The 17,572-nt window shown below is 40.5% G+C and overlaps 1 protein-coding gene across 1 annotated transcript in view; it reads left to right on the top strand.

The window, feature by feature from the left end:
• Positions 1 to 17,572, top strand: part of Ell2 (elongation factor for RNA polymerase II 2) — a 68,998-nt gene that overhangs the window by 32,762 nt on the left and 18,664 nt on the right. The window contains exons 3-4 of the mRNA XM_075976442.1: positions 8,650 to 8,771; positions 14,063 to 14,226. Of these exons, the coding sequence (XP_075832557.1) occupies positions 8,650 to 8,771; positions 14,063 to 14,226 (286 nt within the window). The remainder of the gene's footprint in view (positions 1 to 8,649; positions 8,772 to 14,062; positions 14,227 to 17,572) is intronic.

Below are 17,572 nucleotides of genomic sequence, written 5' to 3'. Positions count from 1 at the left end.
GTCATTCATTTTATTTTCCTGTCTGTTTCCTTAGGGTAGATTCAGAGATGTGGAACACATTAGATCAAAAGATATGAATGTTTTCAGTGACTCCCTGGAAGGGTGCTGGGTTCCGGGCCCACAGCTTTTCTTAGTGCTTTCAGGAGTTTTTACAAACTGACAGTGTGATCTGCCGTATGATAAACACTGTAGTGTGTTTAGCAGTGTGATCTGCCGCATGATAAACACTGTAGTGTCTTTATTTTATTTTTTTTTATTTTTTGGATTTTCAAGACAGGGTTTCTCCGTAGCTTTTGGTTCCTGTCCTGGAACTAGCTCTTGTAGAGCAGGCTGGCCTCGAACTCACAGAGATCCGCCTGCCTCTGCCTCCCGAGTGCTGGGATTAAAGGCGTGCGCCACCACTGCCTGGCTGTAGCATCTTTAGATGCTAAGAAGTATCACCAGATGTTTGTCAGTCCCCATCTGATAATACCAAAAGGGGTGGTTTTGAATTGTTTGCAATTTGTAATTCTTCATGTTCCTCCAAACAGTGGGGATAATCTTTATGTTCATAATGTAAGAGACTTTTTGAGATAATTACCCTATTTCAGTAATTGTAAAAATAGTTATAGTGCTTTATGTAACTGTTTACATAGTTTACTGTTTTGACATTTCTGCATACCATTATTTATAGTCCTAATAATTTAACATGCTTGGGTCTCTACACTCTCCTTTGATGGCTGTCTCCTCTAAAGGAACATAACAAACTTAGAAAGCTAGTGATCTCCCCCCTCCCACATGGCTGCACAGTCTTAAATGAACTTATCTGGAGGTTTGACAGGTTCTCCTACTTCCATCTTCTATCAGGCTTGCTAAGGCTCTTTAGGAATCAGGACTCCAATCTCTCATTTAATACTTGATGTTCTGTATCCATAGCTGTGAAATCAAAAATAGTTCTTAATCCTTCATAGGTTTAATATGTGGTTTTGACTCATGAAAATTAAATAGAAATACATCTTGTAAAATTATGTATCTATTATTTTCGGAGCAGGTATTTGGAGAAAGATCTATAAAAATTCAAATACTAGCAGGCTTCATCTTTAGGATTATGTTTTGATACATGAAACATGAAAACCAAAAAATGAAGGCCAACAGGTCAACCTCAGAAATGTATATTAAAATAGTAATAATAACTGAACAACTAGTTGACCTCATTCTTTTACATTTACTTTTTTAAAAATTTAAAAGGCCAGAAGGTCAGCCTGCTTCTAGGAGTCAAGTCAGGAGGCAAAGGAGTGGCAATGGTGGCAGGAGAGTAAGGACAACCAACTCCATCACACAGCTGGGAGGATGGGCGCCGGAATCAAAGACATGTCCCATCATGCGCATTTATTAAAAAATAAATTTAGATTATTTTTTAAAAATCTAAATAGCTTTAAAAGAAAAAGTCTTGCTATTGAGAGTGGAACACAGAATTAAGAGCTAGCCACCCCTCCATTTCAATTTGGAAATATTCTTCTTCAAGCCCCGTGTTGTTTATATTAGTCAGCATACAAATTTTCGTGGTGATGTTGATTGAATTGAACTGAAACCATGCATTTTGCAAAATCTCAGGCCAATGCCAGCCTTTCTGTTGATCTTGAGGGCAGCTCCCACCTGTCAAGTCCCAGTCTCTCCACTAGATTTACACCACTGCTGGTGACTGCCAGGCATAAACCCGAGGTCCGCCAGTATTTGCCTGCAGTTCCTCCTGGCATGGCTGGTGTGGCTTCCCTCAGGGCCCCAGGAGAACAGGAAGAGAAGAGACCTGAGGGGATTTGGATCACGTGTAACTTTTTTTTCCTTATAGAATTCAGATTTGAGCTTTGTTTAAACAAACTATCTTTTCAAAAGACCAATTTCTGCTTTATAGTTTACCAGGAGAATGCCTCATTTGAGAAGTGTTTAGTCTCTCCCTGAGACCTTTAAGATGCAGTGTGTTTTTAAGAAGTTGAGGAGTGTTTTCAAATGGAATTTGGTGAGGCCAGAGTTTCTGCATTTAGTAAAGATGAACTATACTTTGTATTAAAAGACAAGCGTGCAATATAAATTTGAGCACCACAAACCCAAGAAGCCACTTCCCCCCAGGTTTTGGAGCTAAACATAGCAGAAGAGGTTAAAAACTTCCTCCTCCTGACATTGGTGCCTCACAGCAGGCATCTCTACCCTCGCTCTGTGTCTTCTCTGGAGCATCCTGGTTTTCCAAAGACCCTTAAGGGAGCTATTTCAAATTCATTGGTGATTTTTTTTAAATCGCTGGCATTTTTTTTTTCAGATAAATCCTGCAAGTATTATGAGGTATCTACAGTGTCCATGGCCCTTGCTTCTAAACAACTCAGTCTGTTGAGACAGACATAAACCAGTACTCAGTATTCAACTTAGTAAAGACAGCAGGAAAGGGTGAGGAGACTGTGGGGACCCAGGAAAGGAGCAACTGAGCCCACCTCCTATAGAAAGCAAGGTTCCCTAAGGAGAAAAGGACCTGCACTGAGTCCTAAGTAAGAGAAATATTGCTACAAGGTAAACAAGAAGTAGGGATGGAGCCCAGTGCTTTCTGGTTAGCAGTACTGCCTCTGAGAGTGAGGCCCAGTCCTGCTTCTTTCACTTGTGCACGGACGGGGCTGGGGAGCAGGATGGAAAACATCAGTGCTGTGCTGTGTGGACTGCTGTGTTCAGACTGGCATATGAGAATAGTTTCCATTTAAAAACTTAGCGATGTAGGGGGAAAGAGCTGAATGATTTAAGGATGGCATTGGAAAGGGATCAAAATAGAAGCTGAAAGACATTGTCAAAAAGCACAAGAGGCTTTGAACCAAAGCAGGGGAGATAGCTGAGAGCACACACTTGAGGAATCATCAGGGAGGAGGAGTAGAACGTGTAGAACATGAAGGGTGTCTGAGAAGAGGAGTGGAGGCTGAGTCGTCAAGATAACAGTGGCCTCAGTATCTACAGAGACGATTCAGGGATGTGAAGAGACTTCCGTTCTCTTCGATGTCGGCATCAATCCTCTGTTATGTTTTTAGATGTTTAAGGTGATTTCTAAAAAGAGCGGTGAGAGTCCTGAGCTAACTAACTGCTGGAGGTTTGGAGTTCTTGCTCTCCGGCTCTTCATGTAGAGTCCAGCCATGACTACTGCGTTTTGAACAAAGAACTCACTCAGATTTTTCCCATGGTTCTCTCACTTTTTTTCAAAAGCTGCTTTAGTATTTGGCTCTAATTTCCATTCATTTTTAAATAAAATGTTTTTATTCTCTCATGCTCCTTAGGCCACACAGCTTTACCCTGGTGTGCCTCCAATATCTATTATTTGCATCTTTTCCCTGACTATAACTGCCTACCCTACCCCACCCCAGTTTTTCCTGGAAATGCCCAGAGACTAACCAACTTACTCCTAGCCACCTGGTGTCTTCTAAGTAATTTTAGCCATGATGCTGCAAAGTGAGTCATAACAGAACTGGTGTTGAAGCCCTTTTTAGCTGGTGAAACCAACAATGGTCAGTTGTATTTAAGATATATGCCCAGCTTGTAAGTGGATTCTGGTCATCACTTTTTTTTTTTTTTTGATTTTTTTCGAGACAGGGTTTCTCCGTAGTTTTTGGTTCCTGTCCTGGAACTAGCTCGTGTAGAGCAGGCTGGCCTCGAACTCACAGAGATCTGCCTGCCTCTGCCTCCCGAGTGCTGGGATTAAAGATGTGCGCCACCACCGCCCGGCTCTGATCATTACTTTTAAGATTAAAAAAATTGATGGAAGGAAAAAAAAAGGAAGTGATCAGATGTTCATATTTATGCACACATTGAAGAGGTTCCGTTCTTTCAGACAGAAGACCATGTATGTCATTTAGTTCTCCTCATTCCTCACAGTTCTTATGTCTAGGAGTCCTGCTGCCCTCTGTTGCTCCCTGTCTCCCACTCCTCGCCACCACCATCACACTTATAGATGTCTGTACATAGACACAATGGCAGAGATTTTAGTTTTATTCAGCAGCATGCCATAGAAATTTAAACAGTACCCAACATAGTAGCCCTCACTGAGTACTTGTGGAATAGATTAATGAAACTATAGTTCTACAAATAATACGAGTTGTAAATACTACCATTAATCAGTGTTTCCCCTACAGTGGTGACAGCTTATAAAGAACACATTAGAAGTGTGAGAGCGTTAAGCTAGGAATCACCCAGTTTGGGGCTGCTGCCCTTTTGAAAGGGTTTGCTGGCTTGAGGTGAGGTGTGCGGAGACTAGAAGAGAATGCTGTTATCTCTTCTGTTTCCCTTCCTTAGCAGACATCTTGCTAAGGGTTAAATCAAAGAAGCAAATGGATTTATATTATCTTTAATTTTTTATGTTTATTGCTACTTGATATACTTTTGGGAGAATTTCCAGGATTTTTCTTTGTGCTGGCTGCATTTGACATTTTCCACTACCCTCATCAACAAAGTGTCTGTCATGAGCTTTCAGATGGCTCTGGTGTGTGTTAGACTCTCTCCAGCCCCTGCCTTAGTTTTTCCTTGTCTTTCTAGACTTCATTTTTTTCTGCTGTCATAAATGGGTACCTCTACTTCCTACTTTTCTGCCCCACATTGGTTTGTACATCTGGGTTGTTCTGAGGCCATTTCTTTACTTCCCTAAACCTATTGTGTTGGGCCTAGAGTGAGAACAGAAACCCTCATCAGAGCTGTGGCTTTCAGGTTGAGGTTTCTATTTTCTGTCCCGATTCTGCACCAGTACTGTGGGACCTGTATTGTGCATTCAAAAGACATCTCTAAACTATCTTCTATGTTATTAGGAAATCAGAGTCAATAAAAGTTCGGGAAGAGTTTGAAAGCAACAGCGAATTCTAATGCTTACATGCTTCCAGCAAGTTTCACCTGTATTTAAGCTTGGTGTTCAGTCTCGACACTGTAGAGCGGAGTGGTAAGCAGAGCAGTCAGATGGTACCAAGAGACATGCTGACTTTCTGAGGTACTGGAGGATTGGAAGAGGTAGACTTCTAGGTCACACTACAGCCAGCATAGCCATTTTGTTTAACTTGGCATTTCCTAAACTTATTTGAAGATAGAAGCCCCCCCCCTTTTTTTTTTTTGATTTTCGAGACAGGGTTTCTCCGTAGCTTTTTGGTTCCTGTCCTGGAACTAGCTTTTTTAGACCAAGCTGGCCTCGAACTCACGGAGATCCACCTGCCTCTGCCTCCCGAGTGCTGGGATTAAAGGCGTGCGCCACTACCGCCCGGCTAGGTGCCCCCTTTTAAATAAAACTTTCCAGCATATTTTGGAAGCCCTGGTGGAAAGAGAGCAGACACCAGTTCTAGTTCTGCCTGAGACACTGATCGACATTTTTACTGACTTAGCAAATACTGCTTTGTGCTCTGCACCATGTAAGATGCTGGCAGTGCATTCACAAGCACGCAAAGGCATCTTTCTTTGAGCAGCTTATATTCTAGTGGAGGAAGAAATGCCGTAAACATAAAAAATACGTTAATATCACAAGTTAATGAGTGTTTCAGGCAGCCACGAAGCAGAGAAAGTGGTCTGAGAGTATAGGGGTGGCGATTTTAAATATGAATATAACTTCAAACAGCTCACTGATCCTCTTTGTCTCTAATTTATATAATGAAGACATTTGAAAAAATGACCTGGTCTCCCCTGGTCCTGTGATTCAGTTTCAACTCCAAGAACTGCCATATCAAACTGGCACTGCTGGGTCACAAATGTCTCATCATGCATTTATATCACTGCAGCAGAAAAGGTTAGGATGCTCATATAATTACTGTCAAAGAACAGCACTGCCATTTAAGACTTTTGTAATATCCACAAAATAAAACATTTAATTAAATGGAAAGGCCTTACTGTTTTTGTTTTAATCTAGCATATACTTTGATCCCATATGGAGTGGAAAGTATTTTACTTAACCATGGGGAACCTCTGCAGCACAGGTGTCAACTGCTGATAAGCAAATATCCGTGTGCAGTGTGCACGTGTGCATGTGTGCATGTGTGCAGTGTGGGCAGTATGTGCACGCGCTTCTGCCCTGGGTCCTTGAGGGAGCAAGTTTGTGAGTGATGTTGAAATAACCTTTTAACAGTACTCCATTGCCGCATGCCTGAGCCTATATCTGAATAATTAGAGCCTTGACTTAACACACCATGGTATACAGTGCCTCTGTTAATTATGAATGTCCGAAAGTTTCCTGGAACATTTTCTTCGTAGCTTTTTATTAAAGACAGACTGCAGTTGGGAAGGAAGGTTGTGGATTGTGGACCTAAGTCTTTGATGTTTAGTCTCTTGTTTTTGGAATGAAAAGTAATAACTACTTTTCCAATTATCTGGATATGGTGATACATTTCTATACCCTTAATTCTAAATAAGAAACTGAAATTATGCAATCATTAATACTTTCTAATAGTATTTATTCTCAAGGGAGAAATTAGATGCAGTTTATTTATATAAGTATCTAAGTGTGCCCTCAAGAATGAAATTAGGTCTACAACTGGCAAGTTTGCATAGCACCATAGCCCCTGAGCAGAAAAACTGACATACTGGAAATGGCAGGCTATATATGACAATTAGAGCTGGTGGGGGAACAAAAGACTAAACTGGGAGGATTCAGTGAAGGCCCTATCTGGGGTAGGTCTGAGACCTTCTCTAATTCAGAGCCATTACAGAGAGGTAGAATCGCAGCAGAACTGAGAATATGCTCTATTCCCCTGTGCCAGGGACCTTGTCCCATTGTTTATATGGATAGCACTTTCTTTTCACTTTCTTAGGAACCAGCCTTCAAATTGGTGGTACCCAGGAAGCAGTGTGGTATGGAGAGAGCATGTACTGCTTTTCATAGACTTTAGGGTCAACCTTGAGGACTGGGTAACTGACTACCATGGGAAATCAGTTCTGGGGCCTAATTTAGAAGCAATCTAGCAAGAACATCCTTGGTGAGAGAGAAGCTTCTCAATTTTAATTTTAAGTATTTTAAGCTTTCCTCTAGTCAGGGGAATGTCTTTAAGGACTCATGATCTATTTGAAACTTTTAGCTGAATACCTTAAGTTTTGTAACTTCCAATTAGAGAAAGAAAAGAAAAAAGTGTGCATAAGCCATATTTAAGAATATCTAGTTATTCTGTGGCTCATATTTTCTTGCTTATCTTTCCTGCTCTTCAGTTGTCTCATTGGAAGTTATAATTGAAATAAGGGTTCAAATAGTAAAGTGATTCCTTTCATTTGAAATAGATACTTTATTTCTTTAAAAGTTTAATTTTCTCTTCTATTTAGAAATCGATGGACTCTGAATTCCAATTTCTCTTTAAAGACGTCCACTTACCTGTTTCTAACCAAAGTTTCTGTATGGCCTTTGACTTCTCAGTCTGGCCAATTCTTTGTTGCTGAGGCTGTGCACTGTAGGGTTTTGTCAATATCTCTGACTTCCCATTAGGTGCCAGAAATATCTTCCCAGACCTCTTAGAGGAATGGCTAAATCACTGCTTGTTCCATTTGAACCTGTGTGCAATAAATTTCAAACCCTTCCATGAAGGCATGGAGCCAGTTATACAAACGTATTTTTCATTGTGATTCTTTCCTATTCTGGTCATGATCATAATATGAAAGTCTCTTATATCTACCTTAGAACAAACCTGAACATGATGAGTAGTGTGCACAGTGATTACTTCATGCAAAATATTTTTGTGATGGGATTCTCCAATTTGAGATAATAGCACACACACATGCACGTACACATGCATATGCAAAAGTTAATGTTTTTTAAAAGATGTAGAGCTACACTATGTTTATTAGATATCTGAGCTAAAGGTGTAAGTTAGCTAAAACTTCTTGGTGAAAGAGTAGTGTATATTAGTAGAATTGATAGAAGATTCTAATTCCTTGACACAAATTTACTGAGCTCCTTCTATATACAGGAAGTATTATCTGATTCAGACACTGGGTATCAGAAGGAATCCTTACTAATAGGTCTTCTGTTCTCACCTAGCAGGGAAACAATAACTTGAGCAAGGCCTCAGAAAAAACCTGGCCAAATGTTTATCTATAACCCCATCACTTGGGAGGGTAGAAGCAGGAAGGTGAGGGACTCAAAGCCTGTTTCAGTTTTATATGAGTTGAAGACCAGCCTGGCTACTTGAGGCCCTATCTCAAAAACAAATAGAAAGAAAACCATGTCTGCCCATTTGAAAGTTGCTGCCCAGGACTCAGTCTGGGCAGGACTTACAATATGACCTCTGTGGACTGTTGACCCTATTGTATACGCATGAGATTAAATGAAGGAATCATGGGACATCAAGACATGCTCCAGGCTGTCTGAACTTTTGCCTGTGCTGCTAGTTATTCTTCAAAGATACTATTCAAAAAAGTAAGAACTAAAGATATTAAATGTGTATTAAGACAGCAAAAGATTAGATTGACCATTTAGAAGCTGTTAGGCAGGGCTCATATCTGAACAGGAGTGATATTTTTACCCACATGTAAGGGCAGAAATGAAGCAAGATCGTGCTGAGTTACAGGCATGTCTGTCAGGTTGCTTGAACTATTTGGTCATTTAAATGCTATAGAAATGAATGATTCACTTGGACAACCAGCAAGGTAGAATTTCATAAGCACTGAAGTGTTTCTCTCTTTCCCACCTTTTAGCTTGTCAAAATTCCCAAAAATGATCCCCTCAGTGAAGTCCACAACTTTAACTTCTACCTGTCCAACGTGGGGAAAGATAACCCTCAGGGCAGCTTTGACTGCATCCAGCAAACACTCTCCAGGTAAGTACTGTCCAGGACATGCTACAGGGGGCACTTCCCAGTTCAGATGCTTACTTTTTAATCAACTAGTCCCTTGATGTTTATCTATTTGAATTATACAACTCATTTATTTAAACATATTGACCATCTGTCATATACTAGAACTTGTGTGTGTCACTGGAGTATAATCACAAAGTTATAGAATTCAAAAGTATTATAAAATGAGTTTTTAAATTAAAATCAATTTTTGAAGATTTTTAAAATGATAATTGTATTTAAGTAAGGCTATCTTATATTGTACCCAAGAATTTTTGTAATGGTAAGGAAGAAAAATATGTGTCCTGCATGTCTTCTTCCTAGGCCTCTGCTCTATAAAGTCTTGCCTTGAGAGTTTTCTTCTCATTTTATTGCACAGCCTGCTGGACACCATTCATTCCAACAAAAATATAAGAAAAAATTAACATAAAATAAAAGAAGAATGAAAGAGTGCCATTACTCCCTCACCTACTTTGACTTAGAAAACTATGAGCCATTTGCTGTGTTTGTTTGTGGAAAGTGGGAACCCTTGAGCAGGAATTTGTATTCTGCCCCATGAAGATGGAAGGTTGGTGGTATCCATCCCCCAGTGTATGGCTTTGACTCTGGAGCACAATACTAACACCAGTCCATGTCTGTGACTCATCTGCATATGGTGCTTGAATCTGTAGGAGCCACTGTGAGAAGGAAGGCTGAAAGAGCCAAGACACCTTCCTGAAAGCTCCCAGTTGCTCTTCCAGTCTGACTTAAACTGCCCATGTTTAAGTGTTGCTTTAAAATAAAATTTTGGTATGAACTGCATCCATTATAGGTTATATAGCCTTTTATATTATGTTCACTTCCATATCTATTGGCTACCTGTGGTTGTGATATTCAGTTTTCAAAATTACTTTAATAAAACTTAAAATTTCATTGTTTAAGCTCACTAACATTTTATGGTCTCACAACGTAGATGTGGTCACCACAGTTACTACATCACAGATAGAGGATATTTCTACCACTGCAGGGAACTCCTGGATAGCACTACCGTAGAATGTAGAAACACCAGCTTTCGGGGTCTGATTTAACAGGTGACCTGTCCATAGTTATATAAATGTGTTAGCTTGTGGCTGGGCAAAAAGAGAACTGAAGGACTTGAGTTGAACTCTATGCCCTGAGGAACCACATGAAAAAGTTGTTCTTCCTTCAAAACCATGTCACATCATAATCCTATATTCTTTCATAAAGTATGTGTATTTGACTAAGTGTATGGAAGTGCTGTTGGCAAGCCTGGAACCTCAGCTTTGTTTCCAGGACCCAAAGTGAAAGGAGAGGCTGACTCCCCAAGTTCTCTGACTGCACACGCGAGTGAACGTGTGCGTGTACACACACACACACACCATGGCGCGCACACACACACATGTACACACACACTCACATGTGCATGCATGCGTGTACACACACACACACCATGACACACACACTCACATGTGCACACACACACCATGGCACACACACATGTACACACACACTCACATGTACACACACATGCACACACACTCACATGTACATGCATGCGTGTACACACACACACCATGACACACACACTCACATGTGCACACACACACCATGGCACACACACATGTACACACACACACTCACATGTACACACACATTCACATGTACATGCATGTGTGTACACACACACCATGACACACACACACTCACATGTGCACACACACACCATGGCACACACACATGTACACACACACTCACATGTACACACACACTCACATGTACACACATGTACACACACACACCATGGCACACACACTCACATGTGCACACACACACCATGGCACACACACATGTACACACACACTCACATGCACACACACACTTACATGTGCACGTGTGCACGTACACACACACACAATGGCACACACACTCACATGTACACACACACACCATGGCACACACTCACATGTGCACACACACATGTACACACACACACCATGGCACACACTCACATGTGCACGTGTGCATGTACACACACACACCATGGCACACACACTCACATGTACACACATACACACCATGGCACACACATGTACGTACACATACCATGGCACACACACATGTGCACACGCACATGTACACGCACACACACCATGGCACACACACTCACATGTGCATGCATACACACACACACACCATGGCATACACACACACGTGCACCCACATACAAAATAAAAGTTTTAATGTAAAACATACTTAAATAAGTAATATGGTTTTATCCTTAAATAACATAGACACTGTGTATTTATTTGTATTGTACTTACTTATAAATTTAAGAAATTTAAGAAAACTTAAGAATGGTGAGAAAATTCAGACAATTATGTTAGTGTCTTTTCCACCAGAAAACAAAAGCACTAAAAACTTTTGGTTCTCAACCAGGTGTGGTGGTACACACCTTTAATCCCATCACTTAGAAGCAGAGGCAGGCGGATCTCTTTGAGCTCCCGGACAGCCAGGCTATGTAGAAAAACCCTGTCTTTAAAACTTTTAATTCTCAGTCATCTGCTCCATCCTTTCTAGTCTTGATTGGTAACGCCATGTCTTCAAAGGCCTAGACTTCCTCAGCACAGGCTGGACACCTTCAAAATTTTTCTCACGTAGAAGATGGAGGAAATTTCAAGTCAAAAATCACCTTTCAAAGACTCCTTAAATGTACTTATGCACAAGCTTATTGAAAATGTGCAGCTAAAGACACAGAGTGATGTCTACTCAAGTGTGGGAAACAGTGATCCCAACCAAACAGAAACAAAGAACAACCTTACAGGCGAGCTGAAATCCTCTCAGTAACCCAGGAAAAAACTCTGTGGAGTGAAGCTGTCGTCCTTCACAGGGGAGCACTGCTTAAGATCTCTAGGTCATCATTCTCACTTTGTGTGTGTTCCTTCCTAAGAAGGAGGGAGATATGCTAAAACTCAGACTCTTTTTTTCTCTCTTCTGGGAGTTAAACCTCCTTCCTGGTCCTCTTTGATTGGTTTATATCAGTATTCAAAGATACTCAAGTCTCCCTGTTTAACAAGAAACAGGAACTGCTTTCATGCACCTGTCCACCGAGAGCCTGGCTTCAGCCCCCACCACCTCACACCAACTACTCCCTCAAGTGCGCTGTGCCCTTCCTTGTCCTAAAACAGCGCTTTATAATTCTCAGCTCTGGGCCACTTTACACTGCTGTCACAAAGTCGCTGTCCTAGTGGCTTCTACAGGGCAGAATGCTTCCTGCATCCTTGGCAACAGTGTCATTCTTTTCTTCCTGTTCATGTTAATTGCTGTCTCCTAAGACTCTTGTTTCTTCGAAGTCTTCCACACCTATCCCTTAACCTGCCCTTTTTGAATGCAGTAGGTGGGTCCTTACGACCGGCGACCTGAACACTATCTGTTAGGGGAGGATGCTTGTTCATTCTCAGCTATCAAGACAATGAAGTAATCACTCAGAAACTATATTATTTGCAATACTGTTTGGCCAATAGCTAGCTCTTATAGCCTAAACTAACCCATCTCCATTAATTGTGCATCACCACATCATTGTAGCCTACTGGCAAAGTTTTGGCAGGCTCCAGCAGCGGCTGCATGGCTTCTCTCTGACTCCGCCTACTCGCTCTCTATATATATCTCTTTCAGCCTGGCTTTACTCTGTTAAGCCATTGGCCAAAAGCAGCTTCTTTATTAGCCAATGGCAAGAAAGCATATTCACAGCATACATCACCTCCCACATCAGCTATCTTTATTTTGTTTTTTTCCCCTCTTCCTTCCATGTCTGTCACTGTTCACATCCCATCAGTTCTGCCTCCCTCACATCTCTGACTACTCTGCTCTTGTTCAAACTCCACTTCTGTGTCTAATCCTTTCGCGGATTTAACACCAGTCCACGTCTGGCTCATCTGCATAGTTAAAAACTGGTCTCCTACTGTTCACTCTTGCAGCCCAGTTCCTGCTTGGCTGTTCTCCATTTTTGTGGTCTTCCTATAACATAAATGAGCTATTTCTCTGTTTTCAGTCTCTTATTCTCTTCAGAATCCATAACATGGCCCCAAAGCCCTGTGTGATACACTTTTCTATCCTCAGCTTCATATCTATTGCAGTTTCTGTGTCTTATGCTCAGCCTGGGCCTGTACAAGGTAGTTAGCCCTCTGGCATACTTTGCCCCATCTCCCCTCTTGTTCAGGCGGCGTTATGATCTGCTCAGATACCACTTCCTCTAGAAGGGCCAAGTGAAGTGTCCCTTCAGATAGTCCCCATCTCTTGCCTTTTGTCCCCTTTGCCTGTCTTTGTCACCTATTAGAGAAGCAGCTCCTTGAAGGAGATACCATGTCTGCCTTGTCTTTGTCCTGGGTTTTGTTCTGCCCTACATTTATGAGATGAATTAACCATTTTCAAATAATAGTAGTTATAGAGAGAGTTTTTAGCAAAATTTCCAAATTTTTAATCAACATTTTAATATCATAGCAAAGTTGTTTCCAATTTAGTTTGGAAGTAGAGAAGTAGGAGTGCCGACCCTCACTACATATTTCCCATTTACTTTGAAGATGTATAGTATTTCTTTAAAATATTAGTTCTAAATATAAGAACATAAACATTTTAAATAACCGTTACATTTAAAGATTAACATTGCTGGTTTTAGGGTTGCAATGTATTCAAACTGTTCCATGTTACTCAGACAAGTCATTCCGGAGTCAGGGACAATACCCAGCATGCTCTGGTGTTTTATTTTGTTTTTTATGTTTCAGCAAGAACCACTGGTTTCTTAGTGTTTGCTATGTAGAAAAGTGATAAATATAGCTTCTACAAATTTTAGCTATACTACTAATATGTTATTGGAAATAAAAAGAATCGTGGGAAGGTCTTCCATTGTCCTTTGTAAACCATGTACATTATCTTTTCTCTAAAAAAGGTTTTGAGTGTTTCTCATGTCTGTAGCAAGAAAGTTGTTAAAACAGTTGATGAAATGAAAGTAGAATTTCAGGGCTTGCTAGACTGCTGCTCTTCGCCCTACTGTGTTTAAAAGTGTGATGTGGTCTCCAGGAGCTCATTTTACCCATTTTATTCATAATGTAAAATAAATAAATAAATAAGCATTTTAAATAATCCTGTTTTAAAATTAGTATCAGTTATTTTAGGACTGCTAACTTATTTAAGCTATTTTAGGTTTTAATAAAATTTTTGGTTTTTTTTTTATTGTGAAAAATGGTAGTCGTCTCTAACAAAGCCACTATCTCACTTGACAGCTCTGGAGCCTCCCAGCTCAATTGCCTGGGATTTATACAAGATAAAATTACAGTGTGTGCAACAAATGACTCCTATCAGATGACAAGAGAAAGAATGACCCAGGCAGAGGAGGAATCCCGTAATCGAAGCACCAAAGTTATCAAACCCGGTGGACCATATGTAGGTTTGTATGGACATATTTCTCCTTCACACTGGTTGACTGGACTAATTCAAGATGACTGTAGGTAAATACTGGTAATACTAAGGATGGAAACACAGAAATTAATTTTCAGTACATAAAAAAGTCATGTTTTTTCTTCAGACTGCTGGTTAAGTTGAAAAACATATTGTAAAGTTTTATTACTTTTGGAATTCTTGAGCTTTCTGTTGTCTACTTATTATTTCATAATACTGGGGTCTGGTCATGATACCAAATGAGGTTGTGGCAGTGGTCTTTTGTGTTTTACATCGTTGGATGATCTAAGTTCAATGATGGACAGTGTGTTTCCTGATTGTACTTTTATAGAGCTATTTTTATAATCAAAATCTCTTAGACAAATATAAGTTGATAGCCTCATTGTTGTAGATTCTGCTTCTGTTTTTACAGGATTATTATACGGTACTGAATTTTTATTGTAAAAGTATAAAATGAGCTTATGGTGGAGTGTCACAGGCAAGCAGCAGGATGATGATTCTCTAGTCACAATTGTGATCCTCTCATCCTCATCTGCCCGTTAACTAAGACCCTCTCCCACCCTGATTGTCTTTATCGTCAACTGATGGAAGGGAAGTAAGACCAGATCAGCCAGGGGTCTTGTGAGCAGGGATCAGTTCACAGTGAGGACAGATAGAGTGGAGATGGCCAGCTTTGTGCTCAAATCACCATGGTAGAAGTGATGAACAGATAGTAATTTGGAAATGTCAATGTTTCCAAAAGCAGTTTCCTTGCTGATCCAGCTATGTTGCCTTTGGCTTTGAGAGACTCCACCAGTGCCTTTAATAAGTGTCTTTGGAACAAAGCCAATGCTCCTGGGACTTGGTGCTCAGCTTAGATACATTTAGTTTGGTTTAACAACAATTCCTGGCTTCCCCAGACATTTATACCCACAGGACCCAGCACCCTGACTCGGACTGTTACCAACGATGAGACTTCTCCCTTCCCTTTCCTGTGGAGTGAAGTAACAGTCCGCAGCCTTCTTTCTTCTCCTTTCTCCTTATTAAATAACTTAATTAGTTGTCTGTGTTAATAACCTAAATCTCAAAATTATTTTTAAGTCCATAACATTTTTCCTCCGCTTAACATTTTTACTATAAAATGTGAATTAACTATCACTGTCTTTAAAGTGTTTGTTTTAATCTAATCCCACCATTTTATAAACAATGAAGCAATTGTAGGAACTCAGATCATCAAAATGATTTTCCCCTAATATAACTAGCTGGGAACCCAAAACCAGCAAAAACTACTGTACTCATCCTATGGTTGGTGCTTAGATATCTCCTGTGTTCATGATGAATGTTGTATGTTTTGATAGTGTGGAGAGTAAGTCAGTCCACTTAGAGTTTATGCAGCTAGCTTGTGCGGAGTGTAGGCTGGCTGGCTAGCTGGCTTTGGAGAATCTCACACCATTTTCCAGGGTATACTGGACTTTACTTATCAAACAGGCTGGCTTTGAACTTGCAAACCTCCTGCCTTGAGCTTTCAAGAGCTAGGATTACAGGCATGGGCCCGCATATCTAGTTCATATGACAAACATTTCAACATCTGGAATCCCTCTAACTTTGTAATGGTACCAGGAATTTTAGAGCTTACAAGTTTTCTTATAGGGATTATAGTTTACATGTACTTTAGGGGTAACTTGCCTTATCAAACTTGAACTAAACAAAATGCTTTCTCACTCCTCTCATCAGAGCCCTGCCGTTATCTCTGCCATCCTATGGTGTGTCCTCTCTATTCTTTTCTTCCCAGTTTTGTCCTCAGTTCCTTGACCACTCAACTATCACTATATAGTGTTCTTCTCTGATCTTAAATCTTGTCATTAACCTCCTTGGGCATTTTCTCTGAGTCACATAACCAGGCTCCTTTTAATTTTCCTTAGTATGGCCTGTGTCACAACCTTTTAGTTATTCGTATTGTAATATCTGGACTGCCTCCAGTTCCTCACCAAACAGAATTAAGCTAGATCAACTCTGAAGACCCTATGGTCCCATTGGACTTTGTTTTGTTTACTTTTTATTCTACCTGGATATGTTACATTCGAGCATTTTATCGTCTGTTATTTACAACATGGTCCTTTCCTGCTGGGCAGCTCATTTGTATTTTCCTACTTTTTGTAATACCTGGCTCATTCAACTCTTTAAAGTGTCAGTCAATGATTTCCCTATGAAGTAGGTTATGCCTATCTCTCCATATTACACATCAAGTTGTTGGGCTCAGAAAAAAATAATAATCATAATATAGGCATGTCCTCATGAACAAAATGTATTCTTGTTCTTAAACAGCAAGTTACCGCTCAGCTTATAATTGACTGTACCATGTAAAATGACACCAGACACTCACCTCTGCCAACATAGGTACCTGCAGAACAAGGTTTCTTTCAGTGGTGTGAGCCTGGGTGGAGGCAGACGAGAGTCACGCTGGTCCTGCTGTGGTGTGGTGTGGCGCGGTGCCAGGCTGGGCCTCTGCCAGCTGAGCTAGGCCACACAAGCCATGCTTAAGGGATGAAGTCTGAACTGTTAGGATCTAGGGGTCATCTGCCTAGTTTCCTGGACTGTGAGCTTCTGAAACTTTCCAGTGGGAAACATAACAAATCCTGTTTGTCTGGAGAGGAACCGGGGATGCTTTTACTTAGACAACGTCGTGGCATCTTCTTTAGTAACACTTCATCTCTGCTCTTTATGTTTGTGTCAGTGGTGAACATTAGCATATTTTTCATAAGGAAAAGTCACTAATCCCCACCTTTTGATGCCTACCTAAATTCTGGAATTTTGTTGAACTACCATTTTTGTATATTTTGATACTTACGCAGGTATATAAAATAGCCCAGCAGATCTAATATCTATGATTGTCTTCGCAATTTTCCACCTTCCTTATTTTTGATGAGTTAGTATATCTGAGTGATGGAACTAGTCATTGGCTACCTTACTGTTCTCAAATATTAGAAAAGGAATTATACAAACTAGAGAACATCTGAAGTGTGCTGTAGCTCTGACATTTTCAGGCCTGTTGAGGATGTGTGCGTGCGTGCGTGTGTGTGTGTGTGTGTGTGTGTGTGTGTGTGTGTGTACTGAAACTTTGAAAAGTCCCACAGGTGCCAAATGGTACCAGCTGAGGCTGTTGTATAGATTATATATTTAACCCTCCCCTGTAGATAGTATCTGCACCTTGGTCTCTGTTGCCCCAGGTGTTAGCCCGTTTCCATCAAGCAGGAAAAGTAGGATAGAAGATGATTATAGTTGCTACTTTCTTCCTGATGGCTATGTTAACATTTTCCTGTCATATTTTTGACTCAGAGCCATTGGCTGAAGGATAA

This window comes from Microtus pennsylvanicus, chromosome 6, assembly GCF_037038515.1.
Source record: "Microtus pennsylvanicus isolate mMicPen1 chromosome 6, mMicPen1.hap1, whole genome shotgun sequence".
NCBI lineage: Eukaryota > Metazoa > Chordata > Mammalia > Rodentia > Cricetidae > Microtus > Microtus pennsylvanicus.
Note: the sequence above shows the minus strand (reverse complement) of the source record. Positions and strands in the feature narration are given on the sequence as shown.